Source organism: Pholis gunnellus (genome assembly GCF_910591455.1).
Source record: "Pholis gunnellus genome assembly, chromosome: 2".
Taxonomy (NCBI): domain Eukaryota; kingdom Metazoa; phylum Chordata; class Actinopteri; order Perciformes; family Pholidae; genus Pholis; species Pholis gunnellus.
The window spans coordinates 8,366,369-8,389,535 of NC_136536.1; the positions used below are offsets into that span (position 1 = coordinate 8,366,369).

At 39.7% G+C, this 23,167-nt stretch overlaps 3 protein-coding genes across 6 annotated transcripts; 2 read left to right on the forward strand and 1 right to left on the reverse strand.

The window, feature by feature from the left end:
- Nucleotides 1–3,766: 3,766 nt before the first annotated feature.
- Nucleotides 3,767–4,756, forward strand: LOC306708117 (P2Y purinoceptor 1-like; the record flags this gene model as incomplete). The annotated part of the gene is made up of 1 exon (XM_079175838.1): nucleotides 3,767–4,756. The coding sequence occupies one exon, from the start codon at nucleotides 3,767–3,769 to the stop codon at nucleotides 4,754–4,756; it is 990 nt and encodes a 329-aa protein (XP_079031964.1).
- Nucleotides 4,757–5,634: 878 nt separating this feature from the next.
- LOC306702239 (UDP-glucuronosyltransferase 2B20-like) lies at nucleotides 5,635–9,987 on the reverse strand. Its single transcript, XM_079167802.1, has 2 exons — nucleotides 9,920–9,987; nucleotides 5,635–8,188 (listed from the first exon to the last, which is right to left on the reverse strand). The coding sequence occupies exon 2, from the start codon at nucleotides 8,184–8,186 to the stop codon at nucleotides 6,576–6,578; it is 1,611 nt and encodes a 536-aa protein (XP_079023928.1). The 5' UTR covers nucleotides 8,187–8,188; nucleotides 9,920–9,987; the 3' UTR covers nucleotides 5,635–6,575.
- A 1,599-nt stretch (nucleotides 9,988–11,586) lies between these two features.
- Nucleotides 11,587–23,134, forward strand: pfkfb1 (6-phosphofructo-2-kinase/fructose-2,6-biphosphatase 1; the record flags this gene model as incomplete). 4 transcript variants are annotated; one of them, XM_079167815.1, is made up of 15 exons in its annotated part: nucleotides 11,613–11,722; nucleotides 12,312–14,191; nucleotides 16,922–17,047; nucleotides 17,226–17,322; nucleotides 17,450–17,516; nucleotides 18,406–18,480; nucleotides 18,787–18,843; nucleotides 18,939–19,060; nucleotides 19,193–19,400; nucleotides 20,026–20,172; nucleotides 20,380–20,484; nucleotides 21,799–21,928; nucleotides 22,026–22,088; nucleotides 22,173–22,237; nucleotides 22,501–23,134. In XM_079167815.1, 13 exons carry the CDS (start codon nucleotides 16,954–16,956, stop codon nucleotides 22,558–22,560), a joined length of 1,290 nt encoding a protein of 429 aa, XP_079023941.1. In that variant the 3' UTR covers nucleotides 22,561–23,134. The 4 variants fall into 4 exon arrangements, with proteins under 4 accessions (XP_079023939.1, XP_079023941.1, XP_079023940.1 ...); XM_079167813.1 differs by lacking the exon at nucleotides 12,312–14,191 and having other exon boundaries at nucleotides 11,587–11,722; XM_079167814.1 differs by lacking the exon at nucleotides 11,613–11,722 and having other exon boundaries at nucleotides 11,742–14,191.
- Between the last annotated feature and the right edge of the window lie 33 nt (nucleotides 23,135–23,167).

Sequence of the window (23,167 nt, forward strand, 5' to 3'; positions counted from 1 at the left end):
TACATTTCATTATTCATAATTACTGCCTGTTGTCATAAACGTTCACCTGCCATCGATGGTAGCGGGGCGTGAAGCCGCTGGCCAATCACACGCATGCGCAGTCATGTAAACATTGCAAACGTCACCAAATACCCACCGAGTATGTCGATGAATTGGTTCAACGCAGAGTTACAACACCTGGATGGGGACTTGTAGCTATCTTTAGAAGGTAAATACATGTGCATGTTTTCGTATTACTGGGCCGATTCGATGCAGTTTAAAACAAAATAAAAAATCAATTGCGATTAGCGTGATAGCGATATTAGCATAGTCCTCAGTGAGACTGCAGCATGTGTTACTGCATATTGAATGTAAAAAGAGTGTTTGGTAGAAGTAGTATAAATGCTTCGGTCTAAAAAATACTCTTTTCCAAGTGAAAGTAATGTAATGTTACTTAGGTAAAAGTGCAAAAAATGCATCAAAATATACTTAAAGTAACGTTAGTGAAATAGAATCTTTTCAGAATCAGATCATGTGTGTAATTTGAATTACTTTTTTTTTACTGCTGGGTAACTTAATATGTAATATATTTCATTACCTTCAACAGTTTTCCAATGCAATTAATGTATCATTTTTAGTTACTGCTAATTTCCAATACCCGTCCCTAGAAATATCAGAATTTGTAGGTGATTTATATATTATAGTAATAATCCAAATCTGCAAAATAACTAAAGCTTTTGGGGTACAACCTTTGCGTCCAAAATGTATTGGAAACGAAGTATGAAGTAGCATAAAATTGAATTACTAAAGAACAAGTAATGTTACTTCAGATAAATCAAAATATTATTTAAAAAAAGGAAAAGTCGAGTATTTGAGTAAATGTACTTGGTTACATTTGACCACTGGTGTTATCTAGTTTTGTTAGCTAAGATAAACATAAACTAGCTTGCATTAGCATCAGTAACTGAGGAGACATTTTCATTTAAGAGCAGGAAGTTCTCCTGTGAGGAGCAGATGTCTCCCTCCTGCTGCAGCTTCGGTCTGAACTGTTGCCGCCATTCTCTCCCATTCTGCATCTTTCCTCTGCCCATGCCAGAGGTGACATGTCATGGATTGGTGAGTATCACCTACCTTTTATTTGGAAGGCCATTATGTCTGAGTCGCAGAGTGACTGTGTGCGTGGAAGAGTGTGGTGAATGAGGTATTGAAAGTTATTGATTCAGAAGGGGATTTGCTGGGTTTGCTCCAAAACAGGATTCTCAGATTGTACTTTAATATATTAATTTTTTATGTGCTGGTGGTTCAACAATCACTATTTGTGCTGATTTATTTTTTCAATACTCCTTACCTCCAAATATGAGAAATATAATATTCCCTCTCCTGCCCAGTTAGTATCAGTTCAGCACCCCACACTAAACTGTGCCATTTTAAAGGTGCATTTAGGATGAATTAGAATACTGCTATTATTTATCAGTTGCATTAAAAAAGGAAATCTCTGTTTTAGTTCTTTTTAGTTAGTTAGTTATTGGTTCTTCTTTCCGCAATCACATACCAATAAACCACACTGTGAAAGTAGACTCCAGAGTATGATCTCTTTAAAAATGTTCTCGCCTTTATTGGTTTCGCATGAGGAATGTTAACACTTGCCTCACCGCAGCTGTGTGAGTCCTTGAATCGCACAGGATTATTTATTCGTCTTTTATTTGATGGTTGTTTTTTCATTTCTGCAAAATATCAAGGACGATTGACAATGCCTTTCCGTGTGCATTGCACCAAGAATGATAATGAACAGTTTACAGAATTATTCAGGACCGTTGCACAGTTATACTCTTAAGTGCAAATCCTAGACACGGCTATAGTCGAGCCATCTGACACACTGTGTTTAATCTTTAAATCCTGCAGAGCGATGCACCTTCTTGCCATTAGCCATGTTCCATTACTGCAATGAATTGCTGCAACAGTTTATTTTGCCAAAATAGTAATCAACCGTGAAACAGTTACTTGTAGAAATGTTGTTGTTGTTGTGCATTTATTCACCCATTGTACTGTATTTGCGACTCTGCAGCTCCTCAGAACTCTATGAAGCGTTTTAAGTGTCTTTAAAGTCATTGTTTTGTATTTATGGTTTGCAACTTTACAGTTGTGGTTTACTATCACTGTTCTCAAACACTCTGTTATTAAAGAAAAACCTTTGATAATCTGCTGTACATTACCTGCCAATCAACAAAGGCTGACAGACAATTAGCAAATAGCTAACAGTGGAGCATTTTAAAAGCTAAAGATACTAACTCTGGGCCTCTGCAAAATGACACTCTAAAGTGCAAATCATTCACCAAACTGGGCGAATGAAGATATAAATAAAATGTATGTTATAAAGCATTGAAGGGTTGTGATGTCAGTAATGTAACAAAAAACTAAAGAAACGGCTTTGAAAGGAAAGTGTTGAAATCATAGAAATACAATGAGAGTAGAACGGACATTGAACTGTTAGCAGTGGTCTTTTGACTTGTTCCAAAGGAAATGTCGATTGTTGTTAGTTGTAATGGTGACAACACACCTCATTGGGGCAGTAAAGTGTGTCACACTCACTAGTTTGAGAACTCTGTTTTGGCCTTCAGTCCACACAAAGCTGGTGTTTCTTTAATAATTTATAATTTATCATCCCAACATTGTCAAATATTACATTAAAACCAGTTCATGTTAGTAATGTTAGCGGTTCACTGTGAATTTACAAAAGAGACTGTTAAACCATAGGCAGTAAGATAAATGTTTATATAAATACTCATTCAAAACTACATATAATGACCTGCACCCTCGCACAAGACAAATAAAAAAAAACAATATTGCACTGACGCGCACACATCTGTCACTTTTGAGCTCATAACCTGACAAACCTCTGATATAGGTTAGCTTAAACCCTTGCACTTGACACCACCTTCTGGCCAATTTTTACATCAACTTTACAACTGCTAAGCATCAAAAACATACTTGGGACCTTGACTTTCATCTATCTGTGGTTTTTTCTTTATAATGAGCATCACAGCCTCACAGAGCAGCTGGTGTGGCTGTAGACTCTTGTCTTTGCAGTTTGCTTATTTAGACCATAAGCATTAGTTTTAGACTAGCCCTAAACCTAAAAACAACCTTGTACATATTGTTAAAAAGTCTAGACAAGTCTTCAGCTTCCAAACTCTCCTGCACAGTTTTTTATGTGTATATTTTATATATAATTTAGTTGTTGTTTTTTAAAGTCTGCATAGTCTGCAAAGTATTAGTTATAATTTTGTGAATCGGTGAGCCATAAAAGATGAATAAACAATGAATAAAGTATCAAAATGATAAAAAGGTTTCTATGTTAGTACAATTCTGATTTGTGTAAGTCAAAATGGTTTCTCCATACAAAAAGTAAAACGTTTTGATCAATTAAAGTATAATTTAACTCGATCTGTAAGTTTCAATATTCTATATTGATTGTTCAAAAAGGGTTGATAAGTTTTTTTCTACCATTAGAGGGAGACTCTTATCCATTCATCCAAATCACCACACCAAGAGACCACATCCGCCATGATATGCTGTAGAGATTCTTATATAGCACTTCTCAAAGTGAGTCACTTGACAAAGAACACGTACACAGGTGGAGATGTTGCACATAGATATTATTGTAATCTCACATCTGCTGTTCAGACAGCAGTGTTTCAAACAGGAAGTTTTCTTCGAACAAAAACCGGGTCACGGTTTCTTACACTTCTCATAAGCCAGACAATCCACAGACTCTTCATTCAACAGAATGAATAAATCTTCCTGTACTCGTGTCAGCTTTGCCTTCGAACACAGATTTCTGCCTCCTGTTTACATCTTAGTCTTCATCATTGGTTTGGTAGCTAATGGATGGGGATTGAAGTCTCTGCTGCAGAACTGGAAGAAACTGGGCAACGTCAATGTTTTTGTTCTCAACCTCGGACTTGCAGATATTCTGTATCTGCTCACGCTCCCATTTTTGGTGGTGTACTACTTCATGGGGAGTAAATGGATCTTTGGAGATGCATTCTGCAAGATAACACGATTCTGCTTCAACCTGAATTTATATGGCAGTGTTGGCTTCCTTACTTGCATCAGTGTGTACAGGTACCTGGCTATTGTCCATCCAATGAGAGTGATGGGAAGAATAACTGTCACCCACTCTGTGGGGATCTCCGTCATGGTTTGGCTGTTGGTGAGCGTTCAAAGTCTTCCAGACATGTTCTACAGCAAAACATTCGGAAACAAGCCTGGGAAATGTTATGATACCACCAACAAGAACTATGTTGAGGATTACCTGAAATACAGCCTTGGAAGGACCCTCACTGGGTTTTGCATCCCATTCCTCATCACATTGGGCTGCTATGGACATGTGATTGTTTTTCTCTGCCGCACAAAAAACACTGACAAGGTACTGAAACAGAGATGCTTGAAGTTGTTGTGCATCTTGATTCTTCTCTTCTCTGTTTGCTACGTCCCCTATCATGTATTGAGGAACCTCAACCTCTGGTCAAGAGTTCTGTCCAGACAGAAGATATGCAGTGAGTGGTTTAATGGAGTCTACATTGCTCATCAGATAAGTCGTGGCCTTGTGTGTCTGAACAGTGCTCTCAACCCTCTGGTTTACCTTCATGGAAATGAAGATATTCTTGCTCAGCTCAGACGACGACTCCAGCAAGCTCGTCAGATATTCAGCCGCTTGAATCTGGCAAACTCCGACTGTGTGCCTGTGGCACAAACTGCAGATGAAGTTGAATAAGAGTTAAGACGTTAACATTAACTGTTAAATAACATGTATCTCAAACGGCATGCAGCTGTCCATCACAACAAGTGGTGTGAATTGACTCCAGTGTGTATGAAGTTGTTGGTTGTTTTCTTACGTTTTGCTTTTTTTTTCCATAAATATTATTTTTGCAGTACAGTAATATTTTTTTTTTATATCTTAAGTTACAACATGTTAACACATTTTGCAAATAAAAAAAGTCAATTAAGATAAACTCCAGCTCTCGATGTGTCTGTTTTCTTTCAGAAGAGTTTTCTGGAGTGGTAAAGATCACATCTAGTTTGCGGTGGGGAAGCCCAATGACATGCATGCTCTCTATTACTCATATGCTTCACAATCATTGTTTCCTTCACTGCGGTGTGGCTTGTTATAATCAAACACTGATCACTATAACTCTGCTGATACTCATGCCAACTCTGTTTGCTGCTGCAGCTCCCTCCACCACCTCAAACTCAGCACAAAGCTTATTTGTTCTGTAAAACTTTAAAAAAACTAAATCAAATTTGGTCTCAAATACGTGTTTTATTTGTAAAACATTTTTCACAAAAAACTGGGCGCTGTAGTTTTGATCAAAAGTTACTAAAACTGGAGTAAAAGGTGAAATTTGTTGGGGACTATATTTAACCGTGAATTAATCCACATTTGGTGCTCCAGTGAGTATTTGGGCCAGCAGGATAATGTTTTTGCCTCAAAATAAACTACAGTGTGTGTGTGTGTGTGTGTGTGTGTGTGTGTGTGTGTGTGTGTGTGTGTGTGTGTGTGTGTGTGTGTGTGTGTTGTTCATGTTAATGAAGGAACACGTGCAACAGTGAGGCTCGTTGTGTTTTTAATTGTTTTTGAACAACAATGGAGCTCTATGGCACAGAGAAAATATATATATATTAGGCTTTGGTTACACTGACGATACTTTTTAATAGGATCAGGTCATTGTTGGTTTTAGTATGATCAGACTTTTCCTTTTTAATGGTCACGGCCTTGTGTGTCTGAACAACAGTGCTCTCAACCCTCTGGTTTACCTTCATGGAAAGGAGAATATTCCTTCTCAGCTCAGACGACGACTCCAGCTAGCTCGTCAGATGTGATTTGTGACTTTTCACAGGCATTGCAAACTAATGATAATTAGTGACCAGAAAAGGATAAAAACATACATATTTTAAATATTATGTATGTTTATGTACATATTTTAAAACTAATTCATGATGCACTTCAATCACTGTACATTACGTGAAATATGCAAAGATCACAACATTATTTGTTTGTTGTTTTTTATGACAAAAAAAGACGAATAATATGCGAAAAATTTGAAAACTTAAAAGCTATTATAAATTGGAATTTACAACACTTTCCCATTTAGATCCTGCGTCCATATAGCGTTTCTTTCTGAGCACCAGTGTCTTTTTTCAATTGTTTTCAATGAGGAGGGAGCGTATGCGGCTGCATGCAGCCACATAGAGGAAAAGTACAGCAGCCAGTGTCCTTTTTTTTCTTTTTTTCTCCTTGCTGTAACGTTATGGCTCTCAAATTAAGCATCCTCATCCATACAAACAATGTGGACCAGCATCTCCTGTTGGTGCTCTTTGCTCTCTTTGAGCCCTTTTTCGATAAAATACTTGGATGAAGCACTCGGCTTTTCTGCCAGAAAGACACTATATGGACACAGGCTCTAATATATTCAAGTACATCATGTATATTGGTTCCTGTTGTTATTCAGCAGATTCTGTACCACTATAAATTACAAATCTTTTTTCATCACACTCTTATCAACAGTCTACAGCTTGCTTCATCATGAGGTTATCTATTCATTCTTGGACTTGGATGTGGTCTTCCTGGTGCTTATCAAACGTCTTATGAAACATCTACAGGAAACCCAAACCAATGCAATGATCAGCACACCAAATGCTACAAAGACTGCCATCACATCTAGACAGTGATAGGCATACCATGGCATCTTATATGATTCAGTGCGTAGATGCGCTGCGCCCTTGTGTCTCATGACGAACTCCATCCAGAAAATGGCGCTGTCTATGGGTTTCATTGGTTTGTCATGATGAAGCTGTGACAGTTTGAGCATGTTCTGTTTGTATGGCTTCTCTGGGTCTAGAATATTCTTCAGGGATTTTGTCAGAGATTCAACATCCAAGGATGTCACTTCAACACTCTCAGCCACTCCCCGGGACTTCAGACGCACCATGTTGTCATACTGGTCAAAGATGAGAGGAATGCCCAGAACTGGGACACCATGGTAGATGGCCTCGTAAATTCCATTAGTACCCCCATGCGTGACAAAAACCTTGGTTTTATGGTGACCTAGTATATCGTTTTGAGGCAGCCATTCAACCAACATGGTGTTGTTTCCCAGAGTGGTGGGTCTTTCCCCGAGGTGTCTCCACACGACCTTCTGAGGGAGGTTGGCAAATGCTGAGGCGATGATCTCTGTTATCTCAGGGCCGAGGTTGCTCAGCAGGGTCCCCAGAGTCATGACAACCACCCCATGTTCACCAGAACTCTGCACAAATTCCTCTAAATCTGATGAAAGAGGCTTGGAGGGCTTACCCTGGAAGCCTCCAATGTAGACGACGTTGGGCATGCTGGGACGAGGAAACTCAAATATAAAGTCAACCCGCATTAGCCAGAGATCAGCTCCCTGCATGAGGGACATGACGCTGACATCAGGTCCAAAATAATGATCACACACAGCCTGGTAAGGCGGATTTGAGACAAAGTGGTACATGTAAACCAATACACTATGACGAATTATATTATTGATTCTTTGGAAAAAGTCCATCTTGTCTGAGTTGTCAGAAAACAATTGGGGGACGTAGGAAAGAGGAGAAGGAGCGATGGTGAAGTGGGCATCGCCATCGAAAAGCCAGCGCACATTGAAAACCAAGGGAAGCTGGAGATGGTGTGCCAACAGCACTCCACCTGGAAATGCCGGGTCAGTCAGAAAAATGTTGTATCCAGTTTCCTTCAGCTCCTTAATTTGTGTCTTATTCTCAAAGATGCTGACGACCAGTTTTGCCACGACTTTCTGGTTCTCCCCCAACATGTTGAAAAGGTTCCTATAAAATTCCACAAATGCCCATAGTGTGCCTTTATTCCGACGGATCTCTATTGACCTCTTCAAGAAAGACGTCATGAAGTCTTGGCTCTCTAAGTTTTGGGTCTGTTCCTGAGTGATGGTGATGGAGGTGTAATGGGGTGAGAATTCAGAAACGTACCAGCTGGTGGAGGAACGTAGTACCGTGATTTGATGACCCTGTGAGTGAAGTGCCTCCACCAGGATTTTCATGTTAAGCCAGTGGCTCCCGTCTACGGGGTAAACCAGGACTTTTCCACCATCGCAACTGGAGGACAGAGTAGCTGCAAAAAGCAGGAGGAATGTCAGAGCTGGATATGACCCCATCACTGTAGGAGAGACACAGAACTTTACTGAACAAATATTTGCAGTTCATACTTTACTCAAGCTGCATATACAATCCACACGTTATCTCCCATATTGTCATGAATGTGACCATTTATTCTTCCAACAGACATGGAGCCACATCAGCATTCATTTGGAGTTGTTTCTGGCCAGCTGACAACTATGCTACACTGCTGAAATCTCATTTAAGGTGTGACAGGCCATGTCCTCACATAATTTATTTCCCATAAATCTCAAAGAAAAGGGAAGACACCTGGAGCATATATGTGAAATTATTACATGTAATGTGAAAGGCGTTGCTCATAATGATGAACCCACACAGAGTTAACATCAACTCTACTGTCAACATTTTAGTGTCGTTATAGTTTTGATTCACTCTCGCTGCTCTCATCAACCTTGTTGGCCTTTGTTTTTAGACAACAATTCTGATAAACCTACTGCCCCATGACTAAACAACAAGTTAGTAACTAGCTGGTGAACAAAGAAGAGCGTTCATCAGCCAAATAGGAGCCACATATTTTCCTCACGAGTTGATGGAGACTAGATCAGAGATAAAAAGCAGAGGGAATATATAACGGATGATGCAGACACACATTTCCTTCTGTCTATTTTATTTTTACACAATATGCAAATTATAATTATATTATTAACCCCCTAACCACGCTTACTCCTGTATGACAAAAGCCTTGATGCAGTGTCAACAAATATGACAACGACAGTAGCTTTGAAAGTAGCCATATGGCATGGGGCACTGAATTTGATGAAGTTACCGCCCGATTTTCCTGCTGCTGCTGCTGTAACCAATTCAGTAAATATGCAGGTTGTAAAAACAAAAACAATGAACTAAAGAGGATAAAAAAAGCCCTGTAGACCTTGTTCAAATAGCTAATGAAGCCCATGTTTCAAATGTTTGCTCTGCCAATGCCTATCAAATGTTTCCAACTACTCTACATCTACAAAAAACTAATGTCAGTCTATGCTTGGTATGATCAGTCTTCCACCTCACGGTCTATATTTTCTTAATGACCATCTGCTACAGTTTGCTCTTTGTTCAGTGTCTCATTTTTTTTAAATCTTTTCGCCGAAACTGTTAAGTAATGTTCAGCACCAAGTCAAAGTCCTTGTGCGCATGATGCATGAAAGTGTCATGCATTAGTGCCATGTATTATCTAAGCATGAAGTATTGTTGCAAAGTCTTAACAGTGTCTCAAGCATGTAATTAAATATGAAATATTAAAATAAGGAGACTAAAGTTAAAGCCAACGGATGTAACATGACAAAAAATGCATGTCCAAAATCTAATCCATGATTCATCTGGTCTGAATGGTTTGTCTGCAAATCATCTCAAACTATAATTTAGGTCACAACCACACACCATTCCAAAATGCAGTAAACAGGATACAGCAAAAGCTTTGCCTAGTTGCCCTACTTGACTGTGGTTTACTGTAGATTCAGTTTGAGATTAAATTTAAAACGAAATGGTACATGAACGATTTACAAATTGGTGGTTTTGAATCTTTCGATTATTCTTAGCATTAGTAGTTTGTTACAATGTTACAATAAAGATTCAACATCTTATATAAAAAACAGACAGGCCTGTTTATGTTTATGTTTGAACAATCTTAAGAGGAAAAAACACATTGTCCATAACAAGAAAAAAGCAAAAGGAGCACTCATGCAGCAACACACAGTTTGTTAGTAAAATATCTCCTCACCTCAAACTTGTCACTCGGACCAAAAAGAATCCAGTGTCCAGTCAATGAACTGTCCTGCTAAGCTGCTGTTCAAAATGCAAGTGAATGTATAACTTTACGTATCCCTGACTGAACCATTGTCCTGCCTGTTTATCCAAGCAAATGCAACCATGCAGAGGTCTCCTCTAAACCCTCCGCCCATGTTTTCCCCCAAGTTCAAGATGTTCTGCTTCTATGCACAAAGGCCATCTGGATCTAATTTCACAAACTTCCGGAATGTAGAATTTCACAGATATATAATAAAGATGTGCTAACAGGCCCCAACAACAATGCAATCTCTACCCTCTAACACTGCACACCAATACTTAGTTTAATCATATATCTCTCAAGATATCGTTCCTCTCACTTCTTTCCTCCCCACACATACACAACAATGAAGAAAAATCTATGTAGTTGATTTGTTTATACGAGGGTCAAAACAATGTTTCTTTATCAAAGAGTTTGACTTGTAACTTAGTTCCTACTCCAGGTAATCAATAAAAGGCCCCCATATGTCTGTGGATGACCTTTGAGCCTGGCTGACCAGATAGCTTCAGCCTTCTCTGCTTTAAACCACATGTTATACAAAAGTCTGGGTGGTTATTGTTAAATACATGCCAAAGAGGGATTCATTCACCACCAACATGGTTAGTTGAAGGTATATGTGAAGAACGTTCTAGAAAAGCCTTTTGTGGCTCGAGAGAAAAGAGCTCATAATTTGCCTCTAATGATGCCACTATTTCTAAGCATGTTTTTGGTGTATTAGCACAGGATAAGTGAGAAAATGAAGTATATTCAAACCAGACAGTTTGATGCACACTCTTAATGCACCAAATAAATGAGGGAGTTGACCACAGATGGTAATAAAAATGAAATAAATTGTTTCAGAAACCGCTTCAGAAAGAGGATCTTGTAAATCGTGGGACAAAGATGTTGATGTCTGTTTTAAAAATAGACCATAATTATTATGCATGCTATCTGCTGTGAGTTCACTTTATTTTGTCACAATATTATCGTCATTTGATTGAAATCCGATGATATATTGTAGTATTTCCTGTTTGTATAAAATGATAAACGTTTTTTTTGTACACTAACTGCTTGAACAGTACACTGTAAAAATCAGTATGAACTGGAAATAATTAGTATGGATTTGGGATATGCCATATGTCTCACAAGGGCAGTATATATTGTATATTAAAGTCACCATGGATCTGTACTTTACTATGAAGATTAAATAATGCAGTGCATCACTTCAAAGTCATATCTGAACCTGACCTTTGGGTTTTGATCTCAAATAACCCCCTCCCCATTTATTGACACCGCACAGCTGACAACAGTTCCCTCACTGCTGTTCATCAAACCACACATGCACTGTGAGGGATTGTGGTCTGTAAGCGTGAATGTTGTCGTCTTTTGCGAGGGCAATCAGCTTCTTGCCGACCTTTGCACATGTTGGGACTCGCCCTCTTGAGTGAAGCTTCTCCCTCGCCATGTGTGTACCTTTTGAACTTTGGCCCTGGCAAACATTAAAGGACAAGCCCAGTCTGCTACTATCATATATCACATGTGGCGTGAAAAAATAGGGCTCTGCTGGGTGGGGGTGGGTTGAGAATACTTTGGCAGAGGGGTTTAGTTTCTTTTTAAAGTCCTGTTGCCACTGACCTCACAATCCAGTGTGTCGATGGTCTTTAGCTGCTCTGCTGGTTTCTTCATTGGAGAATAGTGCAGAAATGGAGTTTCCCCAGCTGGAACATGTGAGGACGAGACGCAGATGTGACAGCGCAGGTGAGCTCACAGATGAACTACCTCTGCAGAGCGCATGCCAAAACAATACACTGGAAGACACGCTGCAGCAAGGCTTCTACTACTATGTGATCCTTACAGGCCAAAGATATGTGCAAACGGAGTGGGTGCAACACAGACATGATTTGCGAGTAAAAATAGACTTCAGTAGTAGACAGTATTAGCTCCATTTAAATGCTGTTTGTATCAATATTAGTAATAGAGTAGTGCAAGATGTATAATTACCAAAAAGAACAAATGTACAGAATGAGTGCTTTGACTTTCGCTAAAGAGCACTTGCTAATACTTCTGAACTTTTACTTCATTGACGGTTTCTACTACTGTGTGATACATGCAGGCCATAGATATGTTCAAACGGAGTGAGTGCAACACAGATATGATATGCTAGTAAAAACAGACTTGTGCCATGTAGTGTTAGCTTTATGCAGCAATGCAGTAACATCCATTGTTTAATGAGGCAACTGCACAGGTACATATAAATAGTAAGAAATAGACAAAGTCAAGAGAGTTGCCGGCCATTTGATGGACTTCATTGTTTCTTTTCTATAGTCCCCACTTGCTTTGTTTACAGGAAATAAATGCTTTGCACTTGTTGAGACCATAAAAGAGCCAGGTGTTCAAACCAGGTCCTGCAACAGATAAGACTCTGCAAGCTGATTGCCAAAGAAAGATGTTTTTTTTTTCTTTGAAAAACTCCAAATGCTTGTGTGTGTGTGTGCAGTCTGTACTTGAGAGAGGGGAAATAGCTAGAGAGCAGTAAGAAGATCCGCAACTTCAATCCCCCTGTGGCTGTTGTTTGGGAGGACATGCTGAGCTCCTGCCAGACAAACACCCATTATAACATACAGTACCTAAATGGTCAACCTCATGCCAAAACAGGACACTGGCCATTAGTGGCTCTCACTGCCCTGCTAAACATTGCCCAAGAGCAACTGCCTGTTAGACTTTGAACTTTGGCCAAAATCAGGTTGATGATTATCCCCGTTTGAGCTTAATGGAAAGAGTGACTTTAAGGTTCGACATTATGCCCAAAGTGACTCTTTCTTTTGGGATCAGGCAGGATACATTTCTTGTTATACACAGAAAAAAAAAGATACGACTGATTTTAAGTATTTGTCTGGTTTGGAAGATTGTCTGCTCAGAGAGCTGATGTCTCTGAAGACATCTGGTCTTTAAAAGCATCACATTACATTGTTGCTGTACTTCAAGTTTGACATTTCTAGAAATATGCTTATTCCCTTTTTGGCAGAGATTTAGATGAGACGATAAATGCCATTCGTATGTGAAGTTACTATGAGCTGCTGGTTATCTTAGCATAAAGACAGATTAAACAAACGAGACAAAACATGTTAAGTATTGAGCTTTAGATTCGGATTTAGTTATCTTTGATGAGAACCAGGCTAGTTGTTTCTTTGTGCAAAGCTAAGCTATCCAGCTGCTGAATGTAGCTCCATATGAAACAGACAGACATGAGTGGTATTGATCCTCTCATCTGGCCCGTCAGTAGCGATTAAGCAGCAATGTGAAACTATTCCTTTAAGTATTCCTTTTGAAGAGTAGAGAGATTGCCTCCACATGGCTCTCAATATGGCGATGGCTGAGCTTGCGGCTAGCAGCGGTGCTAACAGCACGAATAGTGCGAAACAGCAACAGAGCTAACAGTATTTAGTCGGGGGGGAACTGGAGGATGGGTGTTACGTTCAAGACGCGTTATCAGTTGTAACTGCCGAATGAGCACAGGGCAGAGTAGCAATTAGCTCGCGACAGAACAGTAGTGGGCCGTCAGGGCCGGCAAGGCCTTCTCTGCTGGACTAAACAGAATCACAAAGTTATAGCTATTTTATAATTTAATATTTTTTCTTAAATACACTGCATGTATTATAATTTATACAAATATTTTTCCCATTATCTTATTTTCTCATTGCACAGCTACTGTCTTCCTCAGTTGCTCTGCTTCCAGTGCAGCTTGTTTTAAGTAGAGCTTTGATCCAATCAGATTTCACCTCTGTGTCTCTAGGTAAGAAGAGAGGCCCCAGGCCTCTTTAGTTTGTTGGGCATATTCTTTGACGTGCCAGAGCCTGCTAGCTGGCCTACAACTACGTCAGCATTAACACACAGCTCAGTTTTCAGGAGCAGCTCTGCAGTGAGGTGCAGCATGCGCTGTGATTGGTCAGTGGGCAAGCACGTGACTATCGTGAAATGAAACTTAAAGAAGCCAGCAAAGCTTAGTCGGTGTAGGAAGAGTTCAAATTGAAAGATATGGAAGAAATTATGACATTCTTTGCATTTTGCTTGGTGTAGTTTTTTTTTTTTTACAGAGCTTTGTGTTTTTTAACACTCAATGGCTGAAGGAGGAGAAACGGATTCGTGAATTGGAATTTAACAGTGGGATTAAACTCTTTGTCAACAAAGAAAGGAGGATGGAGTTTGTCTTTAAGTGATCAGCATTTGGTAAGTCAACTGCGTTTGTTTTGTTACATCTAATATCTGAATGGCCCTCGAGTGTGTTGCAGAATGCGTGTTGCTGCTGCTGTTTTCCCGTTTAGCTAGTTTAGCGTAGCCTCGTGCAGTCCCTCAGCTGTTTTTTGTTCTGTTTTTTTTTGTTCTGGTTCAGAGGTCACACAGCCAGTTGTCTCCTACGTTTATAACATTATATTTCCTTCAATTTATGCTGTGGTCCCATCATGAGGTTATTAGGAGATGTTTTAGCTGCAGGACAGTAGCGAAGGCCCAGGTATAAAATGCACGCCCGCCACTGCGACAGAAAGACCTACATGTATGCACTGATGTCCTGGCTATGTGAACAAAGCAAGGAGAAGCTCAGATAACAACACACTCTAATTTACTGGTCAGGTAGACATCTCTCCACTGTATCTTTACATTGCAAATAGTTGCTGATGGGTTGTTAATGCTCTGAATTTAGCATCTTTTAAGTATAGTTTTGATGTATAACTTTTTGTGCTATTTTATACATTTCAGAGGATGCTGTTGAACATTTTGTTTGCGTTTGTATATGATCAGTTAGTAAAATATTATGTATTTCTATAGGTTAAACTACCCAACAGTACATAAAGTAGTCAATATTACCTCCATTTAAATGCTTTTTGTATCATTATTAGTAGTGCGAGATATATTCACTAAAAGGAACAAATGTACAGAATGAGTACTTTCACCGCATTCAAATTTTAAAAGCTGTTATTTTACTTGCAATTAAGTATAGGCCTATTCATACTGTGGTACTTTATGAATGGCAGCTTTACTGAGGTGAGTTAGCCAATTAGCTGAATTTAGAAAAGCCCAGTTTCCACATGCACACATTTCCTTCCTCCAATAATCCAGATTTATGTTTAGGTTTAAACTGCCCTCTAGTGGTAAGAAAGGAAAATCACCACTCTACACTTACCAGTTTGACAAACAAACGGCTTGTTCAGTGCCAACTGTGCTCATCTGAATTCCAGAGAGGTTCCCACCTCTGTTATACTTGTGTCTGATGACTCTGTTGGTCTTACTCTCACTGAGTGTCACCACAACAGATGTACAGGATGGTGGACGTGAATGCTTCTCTGCCGTCTGACCTCACAGAGATTTTGGCAGCTCCCCTCGGGCCTGTTTTTAAATCTTGAAACAGACTGAGAGGCAGGCAAGCAGCATGGCCTCAGGTCCCCCCCCCCCCCCCCCCCCCCCTCCTGCCTACCAAGTGCTTCTCCTTAGTAACAGTCAGCTGACCTGCAGTAGGTAGTGCTCAGTGAAGCACACAATTGCACACAGATCACAGAGCCTCAGTCGTCACTCAGGCCCCATGGCTCTCACGATCAACACAGAGCAGAAAAAACTCACCCAGACTCCTCTGCTCAAGATCTGGGTGCCATTGATGGGCTGCAACCTGAACCGAAGGAGAGGATGTAAGTGCAGTGAAAGCCCTGACTCAGCCTGAATACAAGAAGAAACATGATCTATTCTGTCTTGCTGTTGTTTGTTGTGCCACTACTTTAACTCATTCTTTTTTCAGATGAAGCTTTGGTGTTTGCTTAGACACTTCCAACAGTCGCAGGTGTGTTTCATACTTCTGAATCCTTCAGCACTGAGCTCAGTCCGGTTCGGGGGGATGCAGGCAGTAGTCTGAGAGAAAAAGAGGAGTCAGTCATGGGATGACAGCCGAGCTGGACCAAGCCCGGTCTTAGTTGGCTCTCTGTTCAGTGTCTGACGTCGGCCTTTGAGCATTTTGCTGACAAAGCATACTCCATTCATAATCGAACCGCCTCGATGCTCTCCCTGTCCCTGTATAGACTCTCACGGGCCATCCGGGTTCTTTTGGGGGGCACAGCTAACTGGCAAGCGACCCTGCAGTCTGCCTTATTGCATAACGGCCATTTATGCAATAAGGCATGCAAGAACTCGGTCATGACTGGTTAAGAGATACACAAACTCTTTCAAATTCTGGCAGGTTTGTGTGGACATTTCTGTGCAGAGAATGCTGATTTATATCAGAGGTCGTTTTAAAACGGTGCCTCTGTTTTCTTAACTTATCATATAATTGTAATGTAGTGACAGTCTGAACCAAAGCCTTAGATTTGAAGAATAATGGTGTTGTATTGGGAACATTGGTTGAGTAAAGCTGAGCTGAGTTGAAACACCTGCAGTGAAGACACTGGGAGATTAGGAGGGTTTTGATTGTCGGCCATATGGCGCAGTACACTGTGCTGCTCTGGTTGTTTCCAAGATGTGACTCTACCTGAGGAGGAGGACAAGCATCCGTTTAGTAATCGTTGTTCTGCACATCTTTAAGGGTGCATTTGACTATTTGCAAATGTCATTATTTATATATCTTGTTTGTGATGATTTCAATTTGTTGGTGGTTGGTTGGACAGGTTCCTGTGTCAGGCGCTGCCAAAGACGGGCAGATAAGCCGTGTGACTCACAACACTAGTTTGCAGACATTTGAGCTGCACCTTGGAGCTCTTATTCTCTCTCTTAATGAAGATTACCTTGGCAGCGGCACGCTCAACACATGTCCTGCAGCACAGAGCCTCACAGAGTTGTACGTGACTCTCATTTAACCCGTAGGACACGAGGCTTAATGCTCTTCTGCTGAGTGATTCGCAACAACATCGCTTCAATTTCAGCATCAGCAGCATTCAGTAACTATTGCTTTATGTTATTGTGTGTTTGTCTTCATCTCAGCCTCGGTGCCTCAGTTCTGTAACTCTCCCACAATGATTGTGATGGTGGGGTTGCCAGCCAGAGGGAAGACGTACATCTCCAAGAAGCTCACTCACTACCTGAACTGGATCGGAGTGCCTACAAAAAGTCAGTATTCAAGTGAATCCTTGAATTTTGATTTCAAAAATGTATGACAGAGACAAGGAATTGACTGTTTCAATGTTAACTAAAATATAAAATCATCACACGTTGAAATGCCTTTAGTTTTTGTTGCTCTTAAGGGGGAAACTATTTTTTAAACCTCTCTGTTTCTTAATCCAACCAGTGTTTAATGTAGGCCAGTACCGCAGAGAGGCTGTCAAGATCTATAAGAACTTTGAGTTCTTTAAACCTGACAATGAGGAGGCCATGAGGATCCGCAAGTAAGTATAATTAGTTATTATTAGCTTTATGTGGTCTGATTTGTCATTTCTCCTGCCGGATTCACCGTTCACTCATATTTTTGCAGTTTTTGCTCCTTTGCCTGTACGAGTGTAACTTCTCTTTCAGGGCCTGTGCAACGGCTGCCCTCAAAGACGTCGCTGCCTACTTCTCAAAGGAACAGGGACAAGTAGCCGTGAGTAAGAGGACAACAGAAACTGTCCCTCTAATCACAATAAAACACACTGATTAGTTATGTATCGTGTGTGTTTTACTGTTCATTTCCTCGGGTATCACTGAGATTAAAGTGGCACAGATTTTACACATAAAGATCAGTTTACTAGTCTGGAGAGTACCACTCAGCCAATTAAATCTCTTGTATAATGTCTTCTGTGGATAACCCTGATGAAGTCATAGGGATTTTATCTGAGTCATTAGAGTTTGGATTTGGAGAGTACGAATTTATATCAGAAAGCCTGTGGGTGGGGAGTTTATAAGACAGAGATATTTACCCAGAAGGCAAGATTTAATGAAAGGCATTGTCAAGTTGCATAATGGGAATTGTAGGACCTTGTACTTTTGGAGCGTTGTGCACATGGAACTTGTTCTTGTTTAAATCTGCACATATTTTTATGCTAAGCTTCCAGTTTCTTTTACCAACGACTGATGATTTCTTCTTTTCTTATTCAACTGTTGCTCAGAGGGATCTTTGTCTCTTTTTGCCCTTTCAGGGCCCGTTGACAAAACATGTACAAACCATGTACAAAACATGACTTTCTTTTTGCAAACCCTTCATGCAAAATAACATCTATTTCCTCTTAGCCATCTGAGTGTAAGGAATCAAACTTTGTGGCAGGCAATCCCAATCTTTTGCATGGCAGTGTAACATGTTTAAGACATGATATTTATCCGTGCATTGTAATCTATTAATCATATACAGTGTGACATTGTCTAAAGTGTGCGACAACATATGTTCTGTTATAACTCAGGTGCTTGATTGTTAACCATCGTTATGAATAATGTAAATGTCCTTTATTGGCCAATATTGGGATGGATCAATAACACCTACGTTCTGTCCCATCTAGGTGTTTGATGCTACCAACACCACCAGGGAGAGGAGGGCAGTCATTCTTAGTTACGCAAAGGAGAGAGGCTACAAAGTGAGTATGCATGTGGAAGTTGGACATTTTGGCAAATATGCTAATAGGCTTTCTTGCCGAGAGATAGATGAGAATATTAGCATTCATTATCATACGGGTCTCTTCAATTTGAAGCAATTAGCTTAGCTTAGCATAAAGACTGGAAGCAGGGGGAAACAGCTAGCCTGGCTCTAAAAAAAAAAAAAAAACTGTAAAACTATTGCTTTAAGGATGAGATTCAAAACACAAGGTCACAAGGTGGGAAAAGGATATATGCTTCACAGTCATATGATAAATCTGTACTTTTAAATGACTTCTTGTGTGCAGGTGTTCTTTGTGGAGTCAATCTGTGATGACCCAAAAATCATTGCAGAGAATATTAAGGTCAGTCAAGGATGTTTTTTTTTATGTAAATGTTTGCAGAGGCTGAAGGGATATAGTGTTTTCAATATATTTCTAAAATTGTCTTTCTTTTCCAGCAAGTAAAGTTTGGGAGTCCAGATTACGTGGATCGTGACATAGATGAGGCCTTGGAAGACTTCAGCCAGCGCATTGAGTGTTACAGGGCCAGCTACATGCCCATAGATGACGAGAAAGACAGGTACTGTCCCATAATGCTTTTCTTCCTCTGAGATTAATAAGAAACTAAATGGTGCAGAGGATAGTCTCTTCCCCTTCATTTCCAACAGATTTATTTCATAGTTGCCTTTTCTCCAATGCTGACTTTGAACAGGAAGCTCTCCTATATCAAGATCTTTGACGTGGGCAGTAGATACCTGGTGAACCAGGTCCAGGACCACATTCAAAGCAGGATAGTCTACTACCTCATGAACATCCATGTCACTCCAAGATTCATCTACCTGAGCCGCCACGGAGAGAGCGAACTCAACCTGTCAGGGCGCATTGGTGGAGATTCAGGCCTCTCTCAGAGAGGACAGAAGGTGAGTAGATTACACTATATATATATATTCTATCATTAGATTATTATTACTCAGGCGTTAATGTAAAAACAGGATTTCGCTGTTCTAGTTGGTTGAGGCGGAGCTCATTTTGAACTATTCATTTGCTGATTGTTTTCTCCATTCATCGATTCATGGTTTGGTTTGTAAAAATTCTGAAAAACCCAAACCCAGAATGACACCTCCAAACATCAAAATTATTCAATATACATAAAAAGCAATTCAAAGTAAAAAACGTAAATCTTCCCATTTGTAAAAGCTGGAACGATGAACTGTTTTGGCATGAAAAATTACAATTATGAAAACAGTCTTTAATAATCAAGCTTTTATTAATTCAGCTTTACTTGTACATACTGGTGGGTAGTTTTATTTATGATAAAGCATCATACTTTAGTAGCGCTTCATATGTTTTTTTGTACCCAAATATTAATTTGTGAAGTAACTAAAGTGAAGTAAAAAGAACAATACTTTCCTTTGAGATATAGTAGAGCCGGAATCTGAACTGGCATGCAAAGAAAAGTACTTGAGTAAATGTACTTAGTTACATTCCACCACTGTAGTATACAGATAGAGTTCGTGGAGTACAAATTGCACTAATTGTTTGCAGTATGCCAATGCCTTGGCGACCTTCATCAGAAGTCAGAATATCAGCAAATTGAAGGTGTGGACGAGCCACATGAAGAGGACCATCCAGACTGCAGAAGCTCTGGGAGTCCAGTATGAACAGTGGAAGGCCCTCAATGAGATAGACGCTGTGAGTTACATCTCTTCATCCTAAAACACAATCCTTCAAACCAAAGACACATACAAGGCCAATTTTATATTTATAGATGATGCTTTCAAACGTTATCAGACAAAGAGCATTCAATCTCCAAATCATTTAGGTTGACTTTCGATTTTCAAAGCCAGAAGATCAGCTGTTTTTCATTCGGTGATGTTCAAGTTACTTTCTCTAACTAAGGGTGTATGTGAGGAGCTAACCTACGAAGAGATTCAGGAGAATTTCCCTGAAGAGTTTGCACTGAGAGACCAGGACAAGTATCGTTATCGTTACCCAAAGGGCGAGGTAAGTACTCACCCGAATACACTGTGAATTTTGTGTTTACATTTTTAAGTATTTTTAAGTATCACTGGCAGTTTTTCAGGAACACACACGTTCACACCTGTGAGCTGCCCAGTTCAACTACAGTCCACTAGAGCAGTTTTGGCAGTTAGGGTTAGGAACAGCTCAACATTTTGGGAAATACGCTATTTGCTTTTTTGCTGAGGGTTAGATGAGAAGATTGATACCACTGGGATGTTTGTCTGTGGACTATAGAGCTTCCACCAGCAGACTGTTGACTAAGCTTAGCATAAAGACTGTAAACAGAGGCGAACAGCTCGCCCGGCTGTGTTCAAACTCCAGAGATAACAAAGTTGTATTTTTATGAGGGGTTATGTGCAGGACTATGACATGACTGGCAGGCTCACAGTGATGACAACCCTCCAGGAAGTCATTGCATTTGTCAACGTATTAAACAAACAAGCTGTGGTGGAAGACGTTCTCGGGTCTTTTACCTAAAAGTAGCAATACCACATATGTTACAAGTAAAAGTTCTGCATTAAAAATTTGACTAAATTAAAAGTACATAGTTATTAGAATAAAAATATTCTTAAAGTACCAAAAGTAAAAGAACTCATCATGCAGAATGACCCATTTAAGAAAAATATATATTATATTATTGGGCTGTAATTATTTATGTGCCGTATACTTAAATGGCTAGATTTATAATAATACAATATCATTTGTTTGCTGATTGTATTTAATATTATTGCTTTGGATCTGTGAAGTAACCAAAAATTAAATATAATAAAAGTATAATCAGGTCTATTGTACTGCAGTAACAAGTAACATTTTTGCCTGGGAAATGTAGTGGGTTCAAAGTATAAAGAAGCATAACATTAAAAAAACTCAACTAAAGTTACATTACCTCAAGATTGTACTTAAGTACAGTACTTGAGTAAATACACAAATATTTAAATTTACTTTCCATCACTGCAAATGAGAAGTGCTGGAAGGTGGGGTTTTTTGTGTTACTTTTGGACAGAACCAGGCTAGCTGTTTCCCCCTGTTTCAAGTCTTTGTGCTAAGCTAAGCTAACCATTATTTGGCTGTAGCTTCATAGACAAGACAAAACAAGTATGCCTTGCTCAAAGGGCACTTTTCACACCCATATGTATCCTGCAACACAGTCATTATAAGAGAATCTGAATAAAGACAGGTTGGGTCAATTGTACAGTGTACTTGCACTTGAGGATTTATGGACTGAGAGGGTAAAATGAGAATAGGTTTGGTTAAATTATTAATAAACTATACTCAATTATTTTGTTTCTTGTCCAGTCCTATGAGGACCTTGTCCATCGTCTAGAGCCGGTGATCATGGAGCTGGAGAGGCAGGAAAACGTTTTGGTTGTCTGCCACCAAGCCGTATTTCGCTGCCTGTTGGCCTACTTTGTAGACAAACCTGCAGGTGCAGAAATCCAGCCTTGCAAATACCTTGACACGATAGTATATGATGTTGTTTTCAACACAAACACTCTTAATACTCTTCTTTTCCCCCTCTGAAGATGAGCTACCTTATCTGAGATGCCCCCTTCACACAGTGCTCAAACTCACACCAGTAGCTTACGGTAGGTGGTAAACGTTTTAGTGTGTGACATCTCCATACCTCTGGAAATCTCTCCCTGACAGTCTGGCTTTCTCCTCTATTCCAGGCTGTAAAGTTGAGTCATGTTTCCTCAATATTGAAGCAGTCAACACACACAGAGAGAGGCCAGTGGTGAGTTTCCACAAGCACACATTTGTCATAATAGATACTTAGCTTTGCCAACTATTCTGTGGTACATTACACGCGTCTGATGGCAGACAGTAATATGTACAGTATGTACTGATGAAATGAATATGTGCAAAAGTATTTACTTTATTTTGCATGGTGTCCCTTTTTTGTCACTTTTCCAGTGTGAACCCACCATACACTAACAACATGCTCAGAATTAGTATGTATTAATGGTTATTATGGAAGTTGTGTTGCTGTCGTTGCAGAATGTGGACGTCAACAGAAACCCCGAGGAGGCTCTGCTGACTGCTCCTGACCACCCATAAATGCAGTTCTGTGAGGAAAGGACTACAATCACGTGAAACGAATCGTGTTGCCACATATTAGTTTCACTAAATATTAGAGATAAACTCCAGTGAAAGGTTGATTGTTTGAAAACAGACGACTCTGGGGCAGGAGGAGTCTAGACGGTAGAAATGGAACTATGTTAGCAATGAAAACAAATCAGTACAGAAGCACATGGACTCCTGCTGCACTGACTGAGCAGGACATAGCTGGAGATAATGTTTAAAACAACAAAATGACTGTGACATGTTCCTGTGTCTTAGCTGACTAGAGTTTGCTTTTTTTGTATATTGTCACATTGTTTACAAATAGAGACAATAATAATGCACCTTGTTTTAAAGCTGAGAGGGAAACACTTAACGGGTTGTAGTGAGGTTGTCATTGCACAGATAATGTGTTGTTGATAATTGAATTATAAAGGTGGGGATCAGCACCATGGACAGCACCCTAACAAACAAGACATGTTGATTTGGGCGCTCGACTGTTGTGGATATGACACCAAACTTCAGGCAGTGTTTAATGAAATATTGTAAATAAATAAACAGCCAAGATGTTGCTGGGAAAATACATCTTTACAAGTCGTGTTTG